A 26,231-nucleotide genomic window follows, 5' to 3' on the forward strand; every position below is an offset into this window, starting at 1 on the left:
CTGCAGGGTCATCCGCACTCTCCCGCCCATACTGGAGCTTTGGTATAGACCCCATGGTCTTGATGTCATCCCCAGCATCCTCTAGGACGTATGAGAAAATAGGATTTTGATAACCTACCGGTAAATCCTTTTCTCCTAGTCCGTAGAGGATGCTAGGCGCCCGTCGCAGTGCGTACTTTACCTGCAGTTTAGTTATTAAAGTTACACAAGTTGTGTTATCTTGGTTTCAGCATGTTGCTGTAATTGGTTCATGCCTGTTGGCGTGTGTTATGTTGAATGCCATGTGTGCGGCATGGTTAAGAGTGTGATTTGGTAGATATCTCACCACTAGTTAAGTAATTCCTTTCCTCGAAATGTCAGTCTCCCTGGGCACAGTTCCTACAACTGAGGTCTGGATGAGGGGCATAGAGGGAGGAGCCAGTTCACACCCAATTAAAAGTCTTTAGAGTGCCCATGTCTCCTGCGGATCCCGTCTATACCCCATGGTCTTGATGTCGTCCCCAGCATCCTCTACGGACTAGGAGAAAAGGATTTACCGGTAGGTTATCAAAATCCTATTTTTCCTACGTTTATCGTTTATTCTATAGAACACGGACTACAAACATTTTAAAATTATTTGTTAGGAACCTACAAAGATGACCATATACAGTCACTGACATAGTACATACAGCCTCTCTTGTGTAATCACAGCCATATATTTTGTATAATACTGCACAAAAAGAAACAGGAGCTCTTAGCCAGTTAGTCCTTTGACTGTCCACTACTGCACCAGTATACAGGGCTGGCGACCACCAGTAACACGGCAGTGTGTGGAGGCGTGCAGCCATGTCACACACAGCAGCACAGATACAGTAGCCATATAGACACATTACTAGGGCCGCCGCTGCTGTGTAGATATATCTGCTTTGTTCTCGAGACAGAGCAGTACCAGGCAGCAGCACGTCGCATCGGCAGGAGAGGATGCTGGGATAGGTAGTCCCACAACCAACATCACGCTCATCAGTCACTGCCTTAAGGAACTACAACTCCCAGAGTGCAGCGCGGCTAGTGGGCATGCGCGGCAGCCTGCAGCTGGAGAGTAAACTAGGACGGAGAGGCAAAAAAAAATGAAGCAAATAAAGCAGCAACAGTGTGCATAGGGCGGCCTGGGTTGGGAGACACACGGTGGAGAGCTCAGGCCGGTTGCATGTACCATTGAGAGGGCTTCTGTTGGCATAAGGAGCGACGAGCGGTACCTAAGGCTGCTGTCCCCGCATACTCGCCATCTGCAGCAAAAAGCCCGTGGTCTAGGTAAGACGTAGCCTAGGGCTGAGTGACTGAAACGTGTGGCTGGCTAGTAGGCAGCTGGGATGCTTGTACAATGCATTGCTTTCCAGTGTCTCCGCTCCTGAAAACAATCATCAGCTGATGCAGAGACCTAATAACCTATCGGAACTCTAATTGGTTCACTTCATCCGCATGGGCGGGGTTTGCATGATGGTAATTAACACTTTTGGAGTCTACTGAAGAGAGTAAACAGTAAACCAATTTAAGTCAATGTATTTAACAGCAGTTCATCAACTTAGTTTTGTTGTGGTTATAGCTTTCCTCAGACAGTCACCCATGAAATGGTGTCATTGTACATGCAACCAGCTCACTTTTAGATGTGATTTTTTTTTACGTCTTGCAATCCTCTGAATACTTTTAAATATTTATATATAGATGGATACATAAGGAAACAATCCCTTTCTGTTTTTTTAAGCCGGGTACACGTTAGACGACATTTTAAATTAATTTGGTGATAACGACCAATAGTTGCGACAAATTCTTAAAATCGGCCAGTATACACCCTCTACACCGCTAGTAATGCGTTCTCCCGCAGTTTGCTAGCTACATCCTCCTTCGTCTGTACATGCAGCCCATTCTGGGGATGTCGCCTGCTCTGGCATGCTGCTTAACGCTACTTATTCCCCCCCCCCCCGGCTAGTGAGCACCCACTACACTGCTAGCAATGCGTACTCCTGCAGGTTACTAGCGACATCCCCCTTCGTCTGTACATACAGAGCATTCTGGGAATGTCGCCAAAGATGGCATGCTGCCTAACGCTACTCCCCCCCCCCGCGCGCACCACGTGGCATTGCCAATGCCGAGATCCATTGCCAGCAATGTCATGCTGGGTACACATCGTCTAGTGCAGAGGTTCTCAAACTCGGTCCTCGGGGGCACACACAGTGCATGTTTTGCAGGTCTCCTCACAGAATCGCAAGTGAAATAATTAGCTCCACCTGTGGACCTTTTAAAATGTGTCAGTGAGTAATTAATACACCTGTGCACCTGCTGGGTTACCTGCAAAACATGCACTGTGTGTGCCCCCGAGGACCGAGTTTGAGAACCTCTGGTCTAGTGTGTACCCAGCATTAGTCTCTCTCTCTCTCTCTCTCTCTCTCTCTCTCTCTCTCTCTCTCTCTCTCTCTATATACCCAAGTGTGTGCGTGTACAATTGGTCGGGAATATAGAGGGTAATTCATACCTGGGGGGATTTAAGATGGAATGCTGCCAACCAATCAGATTCTACTTAGGCATGGCCTATGAAAAGGGTGTGTGGCTTCGTGGAGGACCCGCGATCGCGAGCCACGCCCCGTTTTCGTCACTGAGGGGGCGTGCCCAGCGCTTCGTGAGCTGCTGTTATTCCCCCTCTCCTCCTGTCTCCCCCTGAGTAGATGCTGTGCGCATGCGCACAGTATCTATTCACCGCTGCTCTGCTAAGCAGAGCAGCGAGTGCAGGAGCCTCCCAACTGCCCCCCACCACCGTGGGACACTGCGGGCCGCGGGTATGACAGCGGGACAATCCCCAAAAAACGGGACTGTCCCGCGAAAATCGGGACAGTTGGGAGGTATGAGGAAGGGGTCTATGTACTAAGCCTTGGAAAGAGAGAAAGTGGATGGAGATAAAGTACAAGCCAACCACCTCCAAACTGCAATGTTACCGGCTGTGTTTGAAAAATGTCAGTATCTGATTGGTTGGTAGTTTATCTCTCTCCACTTTATCCAAGGCCCACCAGTATATTTTTTGATTATAGGAGGAACTGTAGTACCCGGAGAAAACCCATGCAAGCATGGGGAGAATATACAAACGCCGCAAGGGGGAGGAGTCATGGACGAACAGGGTACCCGAAATGTACCCTCGCGGGCTGGCTTCGCTCGCCACGCTTCGGGCACAGTGGCTCGCTCCGCTCTCCACCAGGTTACTAAAGGGAGTAGTTGGTGGCGTGGATAGTGACAGAACTATCCTGCTGGCCTAGCTACTCCCCCTGGTGACATGGCTCATCCCGCTGACGTCAGAGGTCCTTTAGCCCACTTGATTCTAGCATCTAGATGCTAGAATCAAGTGGGCTAAAGTTTATTTTGAACTATTTTGTTCTTCAGACAGGTCAATGGACATCATTTCGAAGCGCTTGGGAAGACAGTTTGGTTTTGCATCTCTATTGTCTGTTCATCAAGCTGCATGTCTCATTTCTGTGATCTGTGGCTGTCTTCACATTCATGCTCTGCTATGCAGAGCCAAAGAAAGTCGTAGAATTGTATTGTGCAAAAGTGTTAACATTATGTAAATGTCCTACTACTTACCCCCTTCCAGTGAATTAAACTTTGACGTTTTTAACCTCAAATACTGCTCCGTTTAGACCTTTGCATTACTTATAGATGTCATTGAGGGGACATCAGGACTTTTTTTTTACTTACCTGTCACCTAGATGTGTGCTTCTCTGACAAAGTGTAACATAGAGGTGGATAATGAATCTCAGCAATGCATTATTCAAGAAAATAACCCACTACTAGGTTCTGATTTAACAGCACTGGCTGCATACTCTGCTCCATGCGCCCAATCAATAGCCTGGACTCCTTTTCTTTGTAACAGGGATACTGTGAGCATCTGGTCCGGCTGCTGTAGCCAAAGTCAGCCACAAGTGAGTGCAGGACTGGTGCTCAGTTTTTCAAAAAGATGTCCTACATGCCTTAAAAGAGCCATAGGGGTAAATTTACTAAGATAGGAGTTCTATTTAAGAAGGAATGTTGCCCATAGCAACCAATCAGATTCTACTTCTCATTTATCTAGCACTTTCTCGAATATAATACTGGACTCTGGTAGGTTGCTATGAGCAACATCCCATCTTAAATAGAACTCCCATATTAGTAAATTTACCCCATAATGTTACAGGAGAAAAAACATCTGTGCGGATGCAGATTATAAAGCAGATAGTTCACTTATCCATCCAGGGTGCGCACTGTTAAAAGGAAAACAGTACAACTTGGTGTGAGGGAAGTCACCATGTTCATTTTATATTTCAAAACCAGTATTAAATGACCAAGATCCATGTTACAGTTTTGTCATAAGTTTCCGGATGCACAGAAAGTATTATATTTACAAACGAAGTGAACATTACATTTTTTCAAAGTATTCACCAGAGGAGTCTATGCAAAGAGACATGCGCTCAAACCACTTGGTGAAGTAGCTGGACTAGTCTGAAGCAGGTATGTCTTCTACATGCTGGAAGAATATCCCCACTGCAGCTTTCAGTGGGTCAAAATTAACTCCGGCATCTTGCGCTTGATTTGTGGGGGCCCAGGTCTAGACTGTATGGCAGATGACCAAGCTCCTGGATGTGTTCATGGGCCAGAAAATCCACCACTTTCCTGGACTTGTGGACATTTGCATTGTCCTGAAGGAGAAAGACACCACATGCGTGAGTTCTTGGACAGTGCCTGGAAATGGCTTCCAGCACTTGCAACAGTCATTGGTTGGCATTCCAGTCCCTAGTGACGGAATACTGCTGTATGAGTGGAATGGTAACTACATGTGTAATTTTGGCCACAAAAACAGCCACCATCTGCTTGGCCATGCTGAGCTTACATCAGAACTTCTGTGGTGGCACACCTCCAACTGGGTTCCACTAAACAAACTTTTGTTTGGTCTCTGGGTCGAAACTGTAGATCCAGGATTCATCGCCGCTGATGTAGTCCCAGAGTCTGAGCGACCGCCATCAAACATGGCCAGCTTGTTGCGGCAGCAAGTCTCCCAAGCCTCCTTCTGCTCTCGAGTTAGTTGATAGGGCACCCAGTATTCAGAAACATTGTTCAGGCCAAGCTTGGTGCCACTTGTTGCGGCACCAAGTCACTCAAGCGTCCTTCCACTCTCAAGTAAGTTGATGGGGCACCCAGCATGCAGAAACATTGCTTAAGCCAAGCTTTTTGTGGATTATCAAGCAGAATGATCCAGATGAGATGCCTATCTCTTCTCTAACTGGGCCACGGCCCTGGCGGTCACATCAACTGTGGCCCACCTCATTTGGCTCTCCAGTCGGCTCTGTTGAGACAGTCAGATTGTGTCTACTCTACCTATGCACTGCACATCCGGAAACTTATTGCACACCCCTCAGATGGCTGCCCCTTTCGTACTACTGAATACCTACTCAATGAACACTGTCTTCACCACCTCCAGTGATGGAGGAGAGGATGGAGCCAGAGTTTGAGGGAAGGAGCAGGATGATGGAGGTGGGAGCAAAACAAAAAAGCAAGCAACTTTGTGTTTGGAACAAACCATGTTGCAATGCAAGGAGTGCACATATATTATGTTTTTGCATGCAGTGTAAATACTAGTTACTTTTGCATGTGGCCCACAAATGATGGGCAGCTTTATTTTTACACTGCAATTTAGATCTGATTCAGGACACCCCCCTTCACATCTAAATCTCTGCATATTTTTGTATCTGCCCCACGTGGAGTGCGTCATGGTTTTACCAAGGTGCACAAGTTAGTTGCTCTTTTTTGCTTTGCTCCCAACTCTGGGAAATTTACTAAAAATCGATTTGGGATGAGATTACATATCGCCCCTTATCAGCCCTAATCACCGGAAACAAAGATCTCACATTTACTAACAATCCTTTTCACTTGCGTCTTTGGGCCTAATTCAGACCTGATCGCTAGCGAGCGATTTTTGCACTGCTGCGATCAGATATTCGCCGCCTACAGGGGGAGTGTATTTTAGCTGTGCAAGTGTGCAAACGCATGTGTAGCAGAGCTGTACAAACAGATTTAGTGCAGTCTCTGCGCAGCCCAGGAAAATTACCAAGGTAATAAACCCGGCGCTTCAAAATGTGTTGTTTGACCCAAAGCAGCTGTTTGCAGGGATAGTCAATCCCTGAAAAATGCTAATAGGAAGAGGATATACAGCGCTAAACACTAGATATATATAATATAACGTTTTTATTAAACAGAATAAATTTTTGGTTGCAACCACATATATAAAATGTAATAAAATAGGTATAGTGAATAAAATAGGGCAAACACAGCACAGCACTTGGTTATGTATATTACCACTGTTAGAGGCCACTCACAGTCTCCTGTATAAATCCTTTGGAAAGAAATGTGCCACAGTCCAAGGGGTGTATAAAACACTTGTAGAGATGTATAGTCCATACGAAGTGAATGGAGGACCTTGAAGCTTGATTGTGGACAATTATTTATAGTCCTAGTGAAAGCATGGTCTCATACTCGTCTGTTGGACATCACAAGCTCCCCTTCGGCATAAGGACTTCTAGGCGTATTCCAGAATGAGGATGTTTGGCTGTAGTGGAGGCCTCTGCAAACCAACGCGTTTCGCTGTAACAAACAGCTTTATCAAGGTGTGTGTGTGTCCACTGTAAGGATGCCCTTTTTAAAGGCTGTGCTGATTGCCCATTGTTTACAGCTGTATCACATTTACAATCATTAAATAACGTGAAAAATAAAAATGTATCTAGTTTAGTTTATTGTTCATATATGGAGACAAGTGTACATGTGTATAAAAACCACTTTTGATTATGAATACTTATATTCAATGTTAATTTCTAAAGGACATTTCCTGATTCAAAATCACGGTCATGTGACCGCATGTGTATGTTTCCTGTCCTTGGAACGCATACCAGAACATAATAGGTGTTTGAAATGGGGAGGAGTCGGTCACGTGACGCTAATTGCGTACATGTGATCGGCTCCTAATACTGCATAGAAGTTATGAAAGACAGGAACTTGCCGATCACATGATCGGGTCCGTTTGGGTGACGCGGTTCCCGGAGAGAACGTCACGTGTTGACAGTACGTACCCGATCACGTGATCGGGACCGCTTACGTGACGCGATTCCCGGAAGTGCGTCACGTACTGGCAGCCCGGACTTGCCGGCTGACTATCACCATGGGCATAATCGCCCTCACTTGTAGATGAATAGTATTGATGCAATCGGACAAAAAAGCTATTTAATGATTGTAAATGTGATACAGCTGTAAACAATGGGCAATCAGCACAGCCTTTAAAAAGGGCATCCTTACAGTGGACACACACACACCTTGATAAAGCTGTTTGTTACAGCGAAACGCGTTGGTTTGCAGAGGCCTCCACTACAGCCAAACATCCTCATTCTGGAATACGCCTAGAAGTCCTTATGCCGAAGGGGAGCTTGTGATGTCCAACAGACGAGTATGAGACCATGCTTTCACTAGGACTATAATTGTCCACAATCAAGCTTCAAGGTCCTCCATTCACTTCGTATGGACTATACATCTCTACAAGTGTTTTATACACCCCTTGGACTGTGGCACATTTCTTTCCAAAGGATTTATACAGGAGACTGTGAGTGGCCTCTAACAGTGGTAATATACATAACCAAGTGCTGTGCTGTGTTTGCCCTATTTTATTCACTATACCTATTTTCTCTAACGTCCTAAGTGGATGCTGGGGACTCCGTAAGGACCATGGGGAATAGCGGCTCCGCAGGAGACTGGGCACATCTAAAGAAAGCTTTAGGATTAACTGGTGTGCACTGGCTCCTCCCCCTATGACCCTCCTCCAAGCCTCAGTTAGATTTCTGTGCCCGACGAGAAGGGTGCACACTAGGGGCTCTCCTGAGCTTCTTAGTGAAAGTTTTAGTTTAGGTTTGTTATTTTCAGTGAGACCTGCTGGCAACAGGCTCACTGCATCGAGGGACTAAGGGGAGAAGAAGCGAACTCACCTGCGTGCAGAGTGGATTGGGCTTCTTGGCTACTGGACATTAGCTCCAGAGGGACGATCACAGGTCCAGCCTGGATGGGTCCCGGAGCCGCGCCGCCGGCCCCCTTACAGAGCCAGAAGAGCGAAGAGGTCCGGAAAAATCGGCGGCAGAAGACGTTCCTGTCTTCAATAAGGTAGCGCACAGCACTGCAGCTGTGCGCCATTGCTCTCAGCACACTTCATACTCCGGTCACTGAGGGTGCAGGGCGCTGGGGGGGGCACCCTAAGACGCAATAAAACATGACAGAAATACCTTACATGGCAAAAAATACATCACATATAGCTCCTGGGCTATATGGATGCATTTAACCCCTGCCAGAATATACAAAAAACCGGGAGATAAGGCCGCCGAAAAGGGGGCGGAGCCTATCTCCTCAGCACACTGGCGCCATTTTCCCTCACAGCTCAGTTGGAGGGAAGCTCCCTGGCTCTTCCCTGCAGTCACTACACTACAGAAAGGGTTAAAAAAAGAGAGGGGGGCACTAATTAGGCGCAGTATTAAAACATACAGCAGCTATAAGGGGAAAAACACTTATATAAGGTTATCCCTGTATATATATAGCGCTCTGGTGTGTGCTGGCATACTCTCCCTCTGTCTCCCCAAAGGGCTAGTGGGGTCCTGTCCTCTATCAGAGCATTCCCTGTGCGTGTGCTGTGTGTCGGTACGTTTGTGTCGACATGTATGAGGAGAAAAATGATGTGGAGACGGAGCAGAGTGTCTGTAACAGTGATGTCACCCCCTAGGGGGTCGACACCTGAGTGGATGTACTGTTGAAAATTACGTGACAGTGTCAGCTCTATATAAAAAAACAGTGGTTGACATGAGACAGCCGGCTACTCAGCTTGTGCCTGTCCAGACGTCTCATAGGCCGTCAGGGGCTCTAAAGCGGCCGTTACCTCAGATGGCAGATACAGACGCCGACACGGATACTGACTCCTGTGTCGACGGTGAAGAGACAACCGTGATTTCCAGTAGGGCCACACGTTACATGATTGAGTCAATGGAAAAATGTTTTTATACATTTCTGATAATACGAGTACCACCAAAAAGGGGTATTATGTTCGGTGAGGGAAAAACTACCTGTAGTTTTCCTGAATCTGAGAAATAAAATGAGGTGTGTGATGATGCGTGGGTTTCCCCCCGATAACAATTGATAATTTCTTAAAAAGTATTGGCTGCATACCCTTTCCCGCCAGAGGTTAGGGTGCGTTGGGAAACACCCCCTAGGGGGGATAAGGCGCTCACACGCTTGTAAGAACAAGGGCTCTACCCTCTCATGAGATGGCCGCCCTTAAGGATCCTGCTGATAGAAAGCAGGAGGGTATCCAAAAAGGTATTTACACACATACTGGTGTTATACTGCGACCAGCTATCGCCTCAGCCTGGAGGTGCAGTGCTGGGTTGGCATGGTCGGATTCCCTGACTGAAAATATTGATAGTATATTATTGCCTATAGAGCATTTAAAAGATGCATTTCTATATATGCATGATGCACAGCGGAATAATTGCCGACTGGCATCAAGTATAAGTGCGTTGTCCAATTCTACCAGTAAAATGGTCAGGTGATGCGGATTCCAAACGGCATTTGGAAGTATTGCCTTTGAAAGGGTGGCCACGGCAACAGCTGGGAAATCCACGTTTGTACCCCAGGTCGCCTCTCAAAATAAGACGCCGTATTATCAGGCGCAGTCCTTTGTTGGCAAGCGGACAAAAGGTTCCTCTTTTCTGCTCGTGACAGAGGGAGAGGAAAAAGGCTGCAGAGATCAGCCAGTTCCCAGGAACAGAAACCCTTTCCCGCCTCTGCCAAGCCCTCAGTATGACGCTAGGGCTTTACAAGCTCAGGCACGGTGGGGGCCCGTTCTCAATGAATTTCAGTGCGCAGTGGGCTCACTCGCAAGTAGACCCCTGGATCCTTCAGGTAATATCTCAGGGGTACATATTGGAATTCGAGACGTCTCCCCCTCGCCGTTTCCAAAAGTCGGCTTTACCGACGTCTCCCTCTGACAGGGAGGCAGTTTTGGAAGCCATTCACAAGCTGTATTCCCAGCAGGTGATAATCAAGGTACCCCTCCTGCAACAGGGTACGGGGTATTATTCCACACTATTGTGGTACCGAAGCCAGACGGCTCGGTAAGACCGATTCTAAATCTAAAATCTAAAATCTTTGAACACTTACATACAGAGGTTCAAATTCAAGATTGAGTCACTCAGAGCAGTGATTGCGAACCTGGAAGAAGGGGACTACATGATGTCTCGGGACATCAAGGATGCTTACCTTCATGTCAAAATTTACCCTTCTCACCAAGGGTACCTCAGGTTATGGTACAGAACTGTCACTATCAGTTCAGACGCTGCCGTAGGGATGGTCTACGGCACCCCGGGTCTTTACCAAGGTAATGGACGAAATGATATCCCTTCGAAGGAAGGGAATTTTAGTTATCCCTTACTTGGACGATTCCCTGATAAGGGTAAGATCCAGGGAACAGTTGGAGGTCGGTGTAGCACTATCTCAGGTAGTGTTGCGGCAGCACGATTGGATTCTCAATATTCCAAAATCGCAGCTGGTTCCGACGACTTGTCTTCTGTTTCCTAGGGATGATCCTGGACACAGTCCAGAAAAAAGGTGTTTCTCCCGGAAGAGAAAGCCAGGGAGTTATCCGAGCTAATCAGGAACCTCCTAAAACCGAACCAAGTCTCAGTGCATCAATGCACAAGGGTTCTGGGTAAAAATGGTGGCTTCCTACGAAGCAATCCCATTCGTTAGATTCCACGCAAGAACTTTCCAGTGGAACCTACTGGACAAATGGTCCGGGTCGCATTTTCAGATGCATCAGCGGATAACCCTGTCACCAAGGACAAGGGTATCCATCCTGTGGTGGTTGCAGAGTGCTCATCTTCTAGAGGGCCGCAGATTCGGCATTCAGGACTGGGTCCTGGTGACCACGGATGCCAGCCTGCGAGGCTGGGGAGCAGTCACACAGGGAAGGAATATCCAGGGCTTAGGGTCAAGCCTGGATACATCACTTCACATAAATATCCTGAAGCTAAGGGCCATTTACAATGCTCTAAGCTTAGCGAGACCTCTGCTTCAAGGTCAGCCGGTGTTGATCCAGTCGGACAACATCATGGCAGTCACCCACGTAAACAGACAGGGTGGCACAAGAAGCAGGAGGGCAATGGCAGAAGCTGCAAGGATTCTTCGCTGGGCGGAAAATCATGTGATAGCACTGTCAACAGTATTCATTCCGGGAGTGGACAACTGGGAAGCAGACTTCCTCAGCACGACCTCCACCCGGGAGAGTGGGGACTTCACCCAGAAGTCGTCCACATGTTTAAAAAACTCAACCGGTATTGCGCCAGGTCAAGAGACCCTCAGGCAATCGTTGTAGACGCTCTGGTAACACCGTGGGTGTACCAGTCAGTGTATGTGTTCCCTCCTCTGCCTCTCATACCCAAGGTACTGAGATTGATAAGATGGAGAGGAGAAAGCACTATATTCGTGGCTCCGGATTGGCCAAGAAGGACTTGGTAACCGGAACTTCAAGTGAGGCTCACGGAGGATCCGTGGCCTCTACCTCTAAGAAGGGACCTGCTCCAGCAAGGACCCTGTCTGTTCCAAGACTTACCGCGGCTGCGTTTGACGGCATGGCGGTTGAACACCGGATCCTGAAGGAAAAAAGGCATTCCGGATGAAGTCATCCCTATCCTGATCAAAAGCCAGGAAGGATGTAACCGCAAAAACATTATCACCGCAATTGGCGAAAATATGTTGCGTAGTGCGAGGCCAGTAAGGCCCGACGGAGGAAATTCAACTGGGTCGATTCCTACATTTCCTGCAAACAGGAGTGTCTATGGGCCTGAAATTGGGGTTCATTAAGGTTCAGATTTCGGCCCTGTCAATTTTCTTCCAAAAAAGAACTAGCTTCAGTCCCTGAAGTTTAGACGTTTGTAAAAGGGGTACTGCATATACAGCCTCCTTTTGTGCCTCCAGTGGCAATTTGGGATCTCAATGTAGTTTGGGTTCCAAAAGTCACATTGGTTTGAACCACTTAAATCTGTGGAGTTAAAATATCTCACATGGAAAGTGGTCATGCTGTTGGCCCTGGCCTGGACCAGGCGCGTGTCAGAATTGGCGGCTTTATCCTGTAAAAGCCCTTATCTGATTTTCCATTCGGACAGGGCGGAATTGAGGACTCGTCCTCAGTTTCTCCCTAAGGTGGTTCCAGCGTTTTCACCTGAACCAACCTATTGTGGTGCCTGCGGCTACTAGGGACTTGGAGGAATCCAAGTTGCTGGATGTTGTCAGGGCCCTGAAAATATGTTTCCAGGACGGCTGGAGTCAGGAAATCTGACTCGCTGTTTATCCTGTATGCACCCAACATGCTGGGTGCTCCTGCTTCTAAGCAGACTATTGCTCGTTGGATTTGTAGTACAATTCAGCTTGCACATTCTGTGGCAGGCCTGCCACAGCTAAAATCTGTAAAAGCCCGTTCCACAAGGAAAGTGGGCTCATCTTGGGCGGCTGCCCGAGGGTCTCGGCTTTACAACTTTGCCGAGCAGCTACTTGGTCAGGGGCAAACACGTTTGCTAAATTCTACAAATTTGATACCCTGGCTGAGGAGGACCTGGAGTTCTCTCATTCGGTGCTGCAGAGTCATCCGCACTCTCCCGCCCGTTTGGGAGCTTTGGTATAATCCCCATGGTCCTTACGGAGTCCCCAGCATCCACTTAGGACGTTAGAGAAAATAAGAATTTACTTACCGATAATTCTATTTCTCATAGTCCGTAGTGGATGCTGGGCGCCCATCCCAAGTGCGGATTGTCTGCAATACTTGTACATAGTTATTGTTACAAAAATCGGGTTATTATTGTTGGGAGCCATCTTTTCAGAGGCTCCTCTGTTATCATACTGTTAACTGGGTTCAGATCACAAGTTATACGGTGTGATTGGTGTGGCTGGTATGAGTCTTACCCGGGATTCAAAATCCTTCCTTATTGTGTACGCTCGTCCGGGCACAGTATCCTAACTGAGGCTTGGAGGAGGGTCATAGGGGGAGGAGCCAGTGCACACCAGTTAATCCTAAAGCTTTCTTTAGATGTGCCCAGTCTCCTGCGGAGCCGCTATTCCCCATGGTCCTTACGGAGTCCCCAGCATCCACTACGGACTATGAGAAATAGAATTATCGGTAAGTAAATTCTTATTTTATTACATTTTATATATGTGGTTGCAACCAAAAATTTATTCTGTTTAATAAAAACGTTATATTATATATATCTAGTGTTTAGCGCTGTATATCCTCTTCCTCTGCGCAGCCCAGGTCTTATTCAGCCGCTGCGATCACATCAGCCTGTCCGGGACCGGAATTGACGTCAGGAACCCTCCCTGCAAACGCATGGACACGCCTGCATTTTTCCATATACTCCCTGAAAACGGTCAGTTGACACCCACAAACGCCTTCTTCCTGTCAATCTCCTTGCGATCATCCGTGCAAATGAATCTGTCGCACAAACCTATAGCTGGGTGGCGATCCACTTTGTACCCGTGCGACGCGCCTGCACATTGCGGTGCATATGCATGCGCAGTTTGGACCTGATCGCCCGCTGTGCAAAAACACACGCAGCGATCAGGTCTGAATGACCCCCTTTGTCTTTCGATGGTGTATGTTGTCGCGTTTTAGAGTGTGTGATTTCTGGCGATTTTGCAGCTTTCACATTTGAATGCCGTAGAATGCCTCACAAACCAATTTATGTCTCAATTTGCTCCACAAGTTGCCGTAATGCGACAAAATGCCAAATCAGGCAGCTGGTGCAGGACACATAAAATGTGTGCCTAGATGCAGGCTACAGCAAAACCTGCCTCAGCCGTGGTTGGGAGCAGAAAGTGAGTGGTGCAGGTAACTTGGTGGACCTTTATTAGCATTGTGATTGGTTTAGTCTTAATTATAATGGTTTGCACTTATTGCTTTTTTAGAAGTGGTGCATTGAGGTATGTTTTTTGCACAATTTTAGTGGGACTTTGGTTGGGTCCTAAAAATGGTTCACACCTGTCAACACTCCCAAAAAAACAGTGCATTGATTTCGTACATTGGGGTGCGATTTTGTAGTGATTTTGGTGTGAACTGCAGTGATTTTGCAAAGACGATACTTTGTAAATGTGCGATTCCACTGATACCAATCATTTAAAAAGTGTTTGTGCCGATGGTAATTTTGTTGATTTGCGACTTCTATGCAAATGAATCCTTAGTAAATTTGCAACTAGCAAAATTGTGGCTTTTTTAACCCCCCTCCCCGCACCTGGTGCCTGACCCTAATCCCCGCCCCACCCCCCTTCTCCCTTCGGGCCCTAATCCGTACCACGATATCTTCAGGATGTCGGCTGCCAGTTAACCGGTGTCGGGATTATAGCGTCGGCATCCTGACGGCCGGGATGCTATACGCATCACGTTCATTTCAACCTCTTGCAGGTGCATGGAATTGAAGATTGCAAGGGCTTTTTTACCTAATCATTTTTTCTGGATAATATAGACAGTCTAAAAATAATTTCATGAAATTTCATCAGCTGCTAGTAGAATGGTCATGCTTTGAATTATTCACTTTTTGTGTTTCGCTGGTACATCACAAAGTGCCCATGTAGACAGTTTGAACAGGTATCTTTGCAGAGTTATGGAAATGGCTAGAGTGCATAGGGGAATATGCCTGAGGCTGGCAGTTATCTGGGATATTTTTCCCACAAGCCTGAGGCAGGGGAAAACGTGAAAATTTTGGCTGGAAAATTGTTAATACACCATTTTTCTTTTGCACAAATCTTCATCAGGGGACACTTGAATATGCCCATAGTATACTGTGTGTAAATTCTACTGTTACAGACAGGGGCCCATTTCAGACCTGGACGCAGCTGCACAGCGCTCGCTGCGGCCACATCCAGGTGTTCTGCGCACGCATAACGGCCATTGTGCGCGACCTTACACATTGAGGCCGCATCTCCCTGAAGGATGCACCTGCAATGTGATTGAAAAGCGTCGGCGTTGCAGGGGTGGGACTGGGAAAACGGGGGCGGGCAGCCGCTCCTGAACAAAAAATGACTGCTGATGGCCTGGCTGTGCTGCTAGGGGTCAACCTTAGATCTGATGCCTCCGCAATCTAATTACGGACACATCGGGGAGCGGCCTCACGCATGCTGGGTGGCCCCCAGCATGTGCGGAGATGAACGCAGATCTGGCATTCCAATGTTTAAAATTCCGACAGGGGCAAGGTAAGTATGTTACCCCCCTCTTCCCTACACCCTAACCCTCCCTTTTCGCATCCTAACTCTGTGGTGCCTAATCCTAAACACCCTTCCTTAACCCTCCCCCCTTAGTGCCTAAACCTAACCTCCCCATGCTGGAGCCTAACCCTCCCGCTTCCCCGCAGCCCAACTCTAACCTTCCCCCCTTAGTGCCTAAACATAAACCCTCCCTGGTGGACCCTAACTCCCGCCTTCAACCTAACCTTAACACCGCTTCCCCCCCCCCCCCCAGGTGCTGCCTAATCACCCCCCCATCCCTAACCCACCAGCTATACTTACAGCCGGGACGCCGGCTTTCAGGATGCCGGCTGTCGGGATTCCTGCATCGGTCTCCTGACCCTGTTGGGATTCCGATGTCGACATTCTAATGGGTGCCGGCAGTCAGCATCTTAACCGCATTCCACGGAAATTCCTTGACTATATTATGACAAGCTCTAGATTGTCGTATGCCTTAAAGAATTTTGTTCCACCTGTAGTCAAGTGCTTTCTACAATATTATGAAACCTAAAGGATCTTATTAAAATTAAAAGGAAGGTAAAATTTTTCCTAAACGTGGTCAAAATTTATGGTATGCTTAGATTACATTTATATAAACTGTTAACAATTCTGAGTAAAATAGAATAATTGACACTAACCACAGAAAATCAGTGGAAAACACAGACTAAGAATGGTATCTTATTAGGCCCGATATCGCGATTAATAACAGATGGATCGGATTTTGATATTTAAGTTCATATTTTCAGAGTTTTTCAATTTGCTACACGTTTCAGGTACTTAAAACTGTAATGTTTTTTTTTTATTTGTTAACAGGCAATGGCTTTTTACCTTTATTTATTTATTTATTTATTTATTCTCTAACTAGGAAAATGGCTCACTTGACACCACCACTGCTGCTGATGCACAATGAACCTTTGGAGAGTAAAGAAGCTCTAAAACATTTTATGTCTGCACTGGAGTCAATGGTAAACTATGCTATTAATGACCAATGTAAATAGGAAATGACACAGGCCATAAACTCCCAAATTCTCAACTAATTCAGGAGAATTTAACAAATAATTTGTGTATTTCTAATGTATTTTACACAGTCTAGTTTGGGATAAAACAGGATGATGTCTTTTCTCTGCTGCTTTGATCAATTGATATTTCTTCTGCAGGGTCCATAGGCATCCATAGGGATGACCTTGGGTATGATGGTGGAGGCCAGGATCAGGGCACCAAACAGTTAAGCTTTTTGCTCCCAAGATGCTCTGGTCCTTCTCCCCTCATACCCCGCCCACAGCTCAGGCTCTTCAGTTTAGTTTTGGTGCCAGCAGGAGCTGCACCTTCTGTAACAGTGGGGCTGCTTTTAAGCTGCCCAAGCTTTCTTTTTAAAGTTTTATTGGTTTTTTTTTTTACGACTGAGACAGCGCTGGGCAGTCCCCTGCAGCTCCTACACCCTTGATGGCACAGAAACTCCAACTCCGGCGAGGTACTTTCGGCGGGTACCGGTCGCCTTTGCAAACAGGGGCACCCGGACAGCCCAGGACTGGAGCCGTTCAATGGGGGCAAATAAGGCGGGTTCCCGTTTGCGGAACCTGCACGCTGGCAGTCCATACCTCTGGTCCTGGGAGACGGACCAGAGGTGCTGAAGTGCATCTGGGCCACGGCAGCAGACTGCACTAGACCACCAGGGTACAATTATACTGGCGCTTGGGACTCTTTACAACAGGCCAGGGAACCAGTGTCTTACATTAGCAAGGGGAGGTAAGTGTTATGTTCCTGATGCTCAGAACTAGAGAGATGTTGTGTAGAGAGTCCAGAGCACCAGGACGTGACGCTGAAATAAGGGATGGTACGGGAATAGCCCCTAGCACCCTACCTCCGTTGTTTTACCCGTGTGGTCAGTTCACGCCTGAGTGACTATGGTTTCTTGGGCCCACGGCAGCCGCGTTTGAAGGGCGGATTAGGTCTGCCCAACTCCGATGCCCCCAGGTCTTAGAGTGCGACAAGGCGTGAACCGAGACAGGATAATAACAAGGGGACCTCTAACTAAAGCAAACAGAAGCTAGGGGCTACTAACTACCCTAAAACTAAATATATGTGCGGCACGCCACCAAAGGAAAAGAACAACAAAATATACCACTGTCCACTCCCCCACACGGCACCGCCGAGTTCCGGGGAGGACAGTGAAAAGCAGAAACCTCCGCAAAAACCACCAATACAAAAGTAAAACAGGGACTAAGCGGCCTAGGCCGCAACACGCGGCAGGAGCCGCTACTCACGAAACCGGGAGAGAACCCCAACAAGCGAGAACCCCCAGATGACCGCGACAGGTTCACTTGGACAGGAAGGATTCCCAGGACCGGCTTCAGAACTCAGGAGCACAGGGAGCAGGATCGACCAGATACAGCTGACCAGGAACAGACGTTGCAAGGCAGGAACAGCATACAGGAAGCTATCACCGGCGAGGCTGCAGTGTGCTGGCTCCCATAAAAAGACCCTGCTGGCCAATGACAGGAGGGCCAGCAAGACCAGCCCCCAGACCCTAATTACTAGTTGCCGTGCAGCTGCCCTGCTGCACGAGCAACTAATCAATCCTATCTGGCAACGGAGAATGCGGTCCACCAATGGCGTCCCCGTTGCTATGGACCCAGCGGCTGAGGACGCCCGGCGTCCTAGCGTTGCCAGGGACCCGGCGGCTACAGTACGCACGGCGTCCTGGCGTTGCTAGGCGCTGGGCGGGCAGGGAGGGAGGTGCGGTGGCCGTGAGCTTCGCTTGGAAGCAGATCGAGCGGCGCCGCGGACCGCGGCACCTAACAGTACCCCCCCCCCTCGAGGAGGGGTTAAAAAACCCCTAAAGCCGGGTTTCTGAGGAAATTCCTGAAAGAATAATCTCTTAAGTTTAGGGGCATGTAAATCGTTATCCAGGACCCAAGACCTTTCTTCCGGGCCATAGCCTTTCCAGTGAACCAAAAAATAAAGCCGGCCCCGAGAAACTTTGGAATCTAAAACCTTCTCCACCAAGAACTCTTGTTGCCCCTGAACATCCACCGGAGGTCTACCCTGGGAAGTCTTCCGAGGGAATCTCCTGGAAGAAAAATACTGCTTCAGAAGGGAACAGTGAAAAGTATTGCCAATTTTGAGTGATTTAGGCAAGCGTAGCCGAAAAGCAACTGGGTTGACCTTCTTAACGATAAGGAACGGTCCAATAAATTTGGGTCCCAATCTAGCCGAGGGTTGTCGGAGCTTGATGTTGCGGGTTGACAACTACACCTTAGCTCCCACCTTAAAAGTGCATGGGCGTCGGAACCTATCAGAAATTTTTTTTTTCTCGGAAGGCAGCCTTCTTAAGGGCAAGGTGCACCTTTTTACAAATCATTCTGAGACGGGAAGTTAAGGTCAACGAGGAGACTGGAAAATGAGGGTAAAAAGAATTGGCTCTAGGATGAAAGCCCAAGACCGAAAAGAATGGGGACTCCTTGGTGGAAGAATGACAAGAGTTATTATAGGCAAACTCGGCCAAAGGAAGAAATTCAGACCAATCATTCTGAAGTTTGGCCGAATATAGCCGTAAATACTGTTTTAACGACTGATTAACACGTTCAGTTTGTCCGTTAGACTGTGGATGGTACCCAGATGTTAAAGAGAGTTTCATATTTAATGAGGCACAAAAACGTTTCCAGAAACGGGCGATGAATTGCGGTCCCCGATCAGAGACAATAGCCCTGGGTAAACCATGGAGCCTGAACACATGGCGGAGAAATAAAACTGCCAACCAACCCTTGAGCAGAGGGTAATCGGGGGAGAGCAATGAAGTGGGCCATCTTACTAAAACGGTCTACTACCACCCAAATGACTCGAAATCCAGCTGAAAGAGGAAGGTCCACCACGAAATCTATGGATATATGTGACCATGGCCTGAGAGGAACGGCTAAAGGCATGAGTTGCCCGACCGGCAATGATCGAGATACCTTGTACTGAGCACAAACCTGACAGGAACGGACAAATTCCCTTACATCTTTAGAAAGATTAGGCCACCACACTGAGCGAGAGATTAACTCCAAGGTCTTAGTGATACCCGGATGACCAGAAACCTTATTATCATGAAACTCAGCTAGAACAGTGCCTCTCAGAAATTCAGGGTCGAAGAGACGATCTGCAGGAGTGACTTTGGGAGCCTGCTGCTGAAGCTGGACTAGCTGTGTAAATAAATCCTGTGTGAGGCCAGCCCGGATGACAGACGATGGGACTATGGGGGTAGTAGCCGGGTGGTTATTGTGAACTGGAAGAAAACAACGTGACAGGGCATCGGCTTTTGTATTTTTGGAACCGGGCCTGAAGGTGATAATAAACCTGAAACGAGTAAAAAACAGCGCCCAACGTGCCTGTCGAGCATTAAGCCGTTTAGCTGACTCAGAAGAGGGGAAAGGAGATTTTTTTGCTGCGCCAATGTGTCTCAATTATCTTAAAAAATTTTTTTACAAAGCTAATAGCTTAGACATTGTGGTAAGATCTAATGAACGAACCAGTAGATTTAAAAATAGATCTCAGTTTTTTCCTCTGCAATATAGAAGTCCACAAATTGACATATTCTATAGGAAAACCCTTGATGATTTCAATGATATCTGTATCAGGGAAGCTAAGGTAGCTAAGTACAAACAGAATTTGCATACTCGAGAAAGAAACTCATTACAGAAATTAATGAGAAATCCCTCCCTTGTCATTAAGCCGGCTGACAAGGGAGGGAGTATTGTCATTCAGAACACAGCAGACTATCTCTTAGAAGCCGACAGGCAATTAGGTGACAGTAACCTTTATGTTAAATTAATAGGCAATCCTACTAAAGTCTATTTATCGGCACTAACTTCAATGGTACAGGATGCATTTAACGATGGAGCTCTATCGAAAGAAGAAACCAGTTATTTAATTCCCTCACATCCCATCACACCCACTTATTATCACTTACCCAAAATACATAAATCACTGATCACTCCCCCTGGCAGACCTATTATTTCTGGTGTCGGGTCACTTACTGCTAACTTATCACATTTTGTTGATTTTTTCTTACAACCACATGCTGTTTCTTTACGTTCACATATTAGAGATACCACTGCTTTCTTAAATTCTATGGCTAAGATAAAGTGGAAGAACACATATTTTTTTGTCACATGTGATGTAAGTTCCTTATATTCTAATATTCCCCACAACAAAGGGATAGCAGTAATAGAACATCAATTGAATAGTACTGACACTTTGTCAGATAGATTACGTAAATTCATCGTAGATTCAATTTCTTTCATCTTGTCTCACAATTATTTTATTTTTAATAAAATTTATTATTTGCAGATACTTGGGACGGCCATGGGGACGAGGTTCGCGCCGAGCTTCGCCAACATATATATGGGCGCGTTTGAGGACGCGCACATATGGGGGCGGGACTTAGGCGCGGACCTCGTCTTCTATGGCCGTTACATAGATGACCTGTTTTTTATTTTTGATGGGGATTATTCACAATTTACACATTTCACCGCCCAGCTAAATGATAATGAATTTAATTTACAGTTCACTTGCACAGTTAATAATAAGCACATTTCTTTTCTTGATATTGCTCTTTCTATCGTGGATGATATCTTAGTCACCAAGACCTATAGGAAGGAAGTGGATAACTATAACTTTCTTCACTTTGAAAGTATGCATTTTAGACCTTGGATGGAGAATATCCCACTGGGACAGTTGCGTCGATTACGGCGCAACTGTAGCAACCAGGAGGACTTCAATACACAAGCACTCGAGCTCACAAGTGCTCTTAAAACCAGAGGTTACCCTGTGGATTTAATCAACTCTGCACTGGAAAAGGCGAATAATTTAGATCGGACACAACTTCTCCATTACAGGGTTGAGAATGCATCTTTCAAAGCAGATTTTCCGCATTTTATTTCAAAATTTAACAGTGCCTCCGGTAAGATCAAAAAGGTTCTGAATGACAATTTCTCTATATTACTCATGGATAAAGTCCTCAAACCAGTAATTGGCAAGTCCCCCTTAGTGATTTTTAAAAAATCAGAGAATCTCACACAACAACTCGCCCCTAGTCTGTTCATAGACAGGAGACGGGGGGACGGTGACAGCTGTAATTCCTCATCTGCCTGGTTAACAACTAGACCTGATGGCTGTTTTAGATGTGGCCTAGGCAGTTGTATAACATGCTCATATATTCAGAACAATACACATGTGTTTACATCTGCCATGGGAGAGGAACATCTGATCAAATCATTTATCAATTGTAATAGTGAGTATGTCATTTATATGTTGGTTTGCCCCTGTGGCCTCCAATATATAGGGAGGACCACACGTAAACTTAGAGTCCGTTTTTTGGAACACAGGCGTAACATTCTAAAGGGCTTTCTTAAACATGGGCTCTCAAGGCATTTTTTTCAATCCCATAATCAGGACCCTAAAGGTCTAGTAATTGTGGGTATTGAAACCATCAGTACTACAATCAGAGGGGGAGACAGGTTTGGCAGATTATGCCGCAGGGAGAATTTCTGGATACACCGGTTGCGGACCCTCAGTCCTGAGGGCCTCAACGAATATATCGAAATTGATCCATAATATAGCGTATAGAACTTCGACCTCCCCGTCCACTCCTCCTCCTTTTCTTTTCTTCTCTTCATTTTTAGTCAACTTCACATCTATTACTTCGCCGTTGTCCTCTTTGATTTCCCTTATATTATAGGGAAACCTTGGGTCTCTCCTTACGCTTGAAGCTGCTCCCCTATGCACGTACTGGACCGTTAGAGCATTATTAATGATTATTGATCTCTCCACCCATGAAAAAGGTGTGGAAGTTGGAACAACTATCTATAGCCCTCTCTTTTAAAATGGGTTCACCCATGATTATTGACTTTATCACAATTATGGGTACTTAAACAGGACTAGTACCATAGAACTATTGGGCCCAGCACATACTGTCTCCTTAGTTTATACGCTCATTTCTCTAGTTTTAACTGGTGACCTTTATCTATTTTTTATTTTTGATTTTATTTTTATTTATATTTATATTCGTATTCTTTATATAAATATATTTTTTAATATCTTTATATCTTTATTTTTATTTTTTATTATGCTAACGTATTTTTATCTAATATATTTCACATTTAATCTACGTTGTGATTTCCGTTGATAGCTGCCAGAGTAATGATTAAAGATATATATAAAAAATAAGATAAAGAGTAAAATATGGAATGTAAACAGTAAATTAAAAATAGTAATATAAAATAATAATAAATTGAATAATTTGAATGATTATTAAAGCAACCATATCTATTTTTATTTCATGTTTTATTATTTTTACTGTGTTAATATAATATTATATATATATATATATATATATATATATATATATTTCTTTATATATATGTTTTTATATCTATTTTCTTTTATGTATAAATTAACTCCGCCATTGTCTTATACTGTTCTATGTGGTACTAACAAACAGTTGTTGTGGAGAGAGAGAGCCTCCACCTAACTGTTGTTATAAATAGTTTTTTAATTAGTTTTAAAACAACCAAAGGTGTCCTGAAGGGATTATTTTGTAACAGGTAAATTACTGATTGTGCTGATTGAATTGAATAAACCTGTGGGTAATTTGTTATGAATACCTTAAATAGAGTGCACACAGCTATTGGAGTCATCTTTGAAAAAGTCACGGGTCACGTGACGAAACGCGTCAGGACTCCTCCCCCTTACGCCTCACTGACCGATTGTTGTATCTGATACTCTCCGCACGGCTCCGGTAATTCTTTCACGGGAGCAAACAGTGCGTCAGCCAGGACAGGATAAAGCCGTACTTCCATCTCCGCACAGCACCAGTGGCTAACCAGCAGCCTCTCTCCCCTACATCTCCAACGGACGGTGCCAGTCCAGGGAGATCGAGGAGTTCCACTAAGGTGCTTTTTCCCGCAGCGGGCTCTCCATTATAGCCGCCATCTACCTGTCTTTTCCCTACAAACTGCAACGGGCGGTGCACGCCCAGGGACAGCAGACTCTACAGCGGGACTTCGGCTAGCACGGTAGTGCTTTTAACTCTGCAGTTCAATCTAGGCTTTCTGGACTCACCCGAGGACGCTCGGGACCAGCCAGCCTTACCGGAGAGGTAATTTAATTATTCATTATCACCTGCCATCGGCTCCTGGAACTTTAGAGACGTGTCAGAATATCAGCTCTGGTATATAGAGCCTATGAGTGTACTCCTTATCTATAATCAATTCTACATTTAACAATTGTGTCTGAGTATATATTCAACAGTGCCAAATAAACAGCTTGGTTACTCTATTGCAACAATTGTTACAACTATATTGCTACTAGTTATCTAGCTGACACTTGTAACTGATATGAATGTAGAATATCTGTTGATCACATAATTTCAGTGAGGATAAGGGTTTTTATGTCAGATATATATCTGGTTTATTGTGCTTAATTTTTTGTATTGTAATAAATATATTTTACTATATCAAAAATCCCTTTGGACACTTTAGTTGTGATTTAATCTTGGATCACAGGGTCAGTTAGTGTTGAGCGCTTCTATTTTTTCTTCCTCTCTAGTTTAGCTGACTCAATATGCTGCAGGTTCTTGTGGTCAGTAAACACCGTAATGGTATGCCTTGCTCCTTCCAGCTAGTGCCTCCACTCCTCGAAAGCCCATTTAACTGCCAACAATTCTCGATTACCAACATCATAGTTGGATTCTGCGGAGGAGAATTTTCTGGACATGAAGGCACATGGGTGTAATTCCTGAGACTCCGGGTCTTCCTGAGAAAGGATAGCCCCCACTCCAACCTCTGAGGCATCTACCTCGACAATAAAGGGGAGATCCGGGTTAGGGTGTCTGAGTACTGGAGCTGAGACAAAGGCCTGCTTTAAGGCCAGAAAGGCAGACTTGGCTTCAAGCGACCAATTGAAGGGTCCGCTCCTTTTTTAGTCAATGCCACAATAGGAGCAACCAAATCTGAGAAGGTATGAATAAAACGCCTATAGTAATTTGCAAACCCTAAAAAGCGCTGAATTGCTTTTAAGTTCATGGGTTGTGCCCAATTTAGGATGGCCTGGAGTTTTTTTGGTTCCATGAAAAACTCCTTAGGAGAAATAATATACCCCAGGAAGGACACTTCTGTGATGTGGAAATCACATTTCTCCAGTTTGGCGTATAAATGATTTTCCCGTAACTTCTGAAGGACCAGTCGCACATGGGTATTATGTTGTTCAAAAGACTCAGAGTAAATCAAAATGTCGTCTAAATAAACGACTACGAACTTTCCTAGAAAGTCGCGAAGGACGTCGTTAATATGATCTTGAAATACAGCAGGAGCATTAGACAGCCCAAACGGCATCACCAGGTATTCATAATGTCCCGACTGTGTGCTGAAAGCCGTCTTCCACTCATCCCCAGATTTTATTCGGATGAGATTGTAAGCCCCTCTAAGATCGATCTTGGAAAAGATAACGGCAGTCCGGAGCTGATCAAACAGTACTGAAATCAGTGGCAAGGGGTAGGTGTTTTTAACAGAAATTTTATTCAGAGCCCGATAATCAATACATGGTCTGAGCGACCCATCTTTTTTCTCAACAAAAAAGAACCCTGCACTCAATGGAGATTTCGAGGGCCTAATGAAGCCTTTTTTTAGGCTCTCCTGTACATAATCATTCATTGCCGTAGTTTCCGGCCCAGACAGGGCATATAGTCTCCCCTTAGGCAAAGAGGCACCGGGAACTAAGTCTATAGCGCAGTCATAGGACCGATGAGGAGGCAGAATATCCGCATTACCCTTGGAGAAAACGTCGGCAAAGTCCTGATATTCCAAAGGAATAAGTTCTGGGGTGACTGCCGCAACCCGGACTGGACGGGAAATACATTCCTTCACACAAAAGGGACCCCATCGGGAAATCTCCCCAGACCGCCAATCTATGGTGGGATTATGAAAGGCAAGCCAGGGGTGACCCAAAACTACGGGGACAGCCGGACAATGGGTAAGGTAAATTTCAATTTTCTCCGAATGTAGGGCCCCCACTGTCAGTTGTACTGGAGGTGTGCGGTGAGTGATTACCCCATTAGAAAGCGGACCACCATCCAAGCCGTGCATGGTGATACGTTTTTCCAAAGGTATCTGTGGAACGCCCAAAGCCTGAGCCCAACCAAGATCCATGAAATTTCCCGCAGCTCCACTGTCGACGAAGGCCGACACCAACGAACTGAGGTTACCAAAGGAAATTTTTACAGGAACTAATAAGGAATCATTAGAGGAGATCAACTGGAGACCCAAGTGAACCCCCTCACAATTCACTGCGTCAGAGCGTTTCCCTGCTTATTCGGGCAATTACGTGCGATATGTCCCTTTTCACCACAATACAAGCAAAGACCAGAATTTAGCCTTCTGGGGACAGCCGGGAGAGACCCATTTGCATGGGCTCCTCGACATCCTCAGGGAAAGTATACACACATGGACTAGGCCTGAAACTAGCTCCTCTTTCAGCCCTCCGCTCCCGGAGACGACTATCAATTTTAATAGCAAGCTCCATGAGTTTGTCTAAAGTCTCTGGAGCGGGGTACTGCAGGAGACTGTCTTTAATAACTTCAGACAAACCGAGGCGAAACTGACTGCGCAGGGCCGGGTCATTCCAGCCACAGTCGTTCGACCAACGGCGAAACTCGGTACAATATGCCTCTGCTGGATTTTTCCCTTGCTTAAGTGCACGCAGGTGGCTCTCAGCCGACGCTTCTCTATCAGGGTCATCGTACAAAAGGCCTAGAGACTTAAAAAAGGCATCTACAGATAGCAAGGCAACATCATCGGCTTTTAACCCAAAAGCCCAGGTTTGCGGATCGCCTTGTAGTAAGGACATCACAATCC

At 46.0% G+C, this 26,231-nt stretch overlaps 1 protein-coding gene across 3 annotated transcripts in view; it reads left to right on the forward strand.

The window, feature by feature from the left end:
• The first annotated feature begins 1,021 nt into the window (after positions 1-1,021).
• The window catches only part of GTF2I (general transcription factor IIi), a 282,609-nt gene continuing 257,399 nt past the window's right edge, over positions 1,022-26,231 (forward strand). Inside the window, exons 1-2 of one of the 3 annotated variants that reach the window (XM_063953729.1) lie at positions 1,022-1,290; positions 16,208-16,307. In XM_063953729.1, the coding sequence (XP_063809799.1) occupies positions 16,212-16,307 (96 nt within the window). In that variant the 5' untranslated portion in view covers positions 1,022-1,290; positions 16,208-16,211. The remainder of the gene's footprint in view (positions 1,291-16,207; positions 16,308-26,231) is intronic. The other 2 variants (XM_063953728.1, XM_063953727.1) reach the window with 2 other exon arrangements.

The sequence above is a fragment of the Pseudophryne corroboree genome, chromosome 2, assembly GCF_028390025.1.
Source record: "Pseudophryne corroboree isolate aPseCor3 chromosome 2, aPseCor3.hap2, whole genome shotgun sequence".
NCBI classification, from domain to species: domain Eukaryota; kingdom Metazoa; phylum Chordata; class Amphibia; order Anura; family Myobatrachidae; genus Pseudophryne; species Pseudophryne corroboree.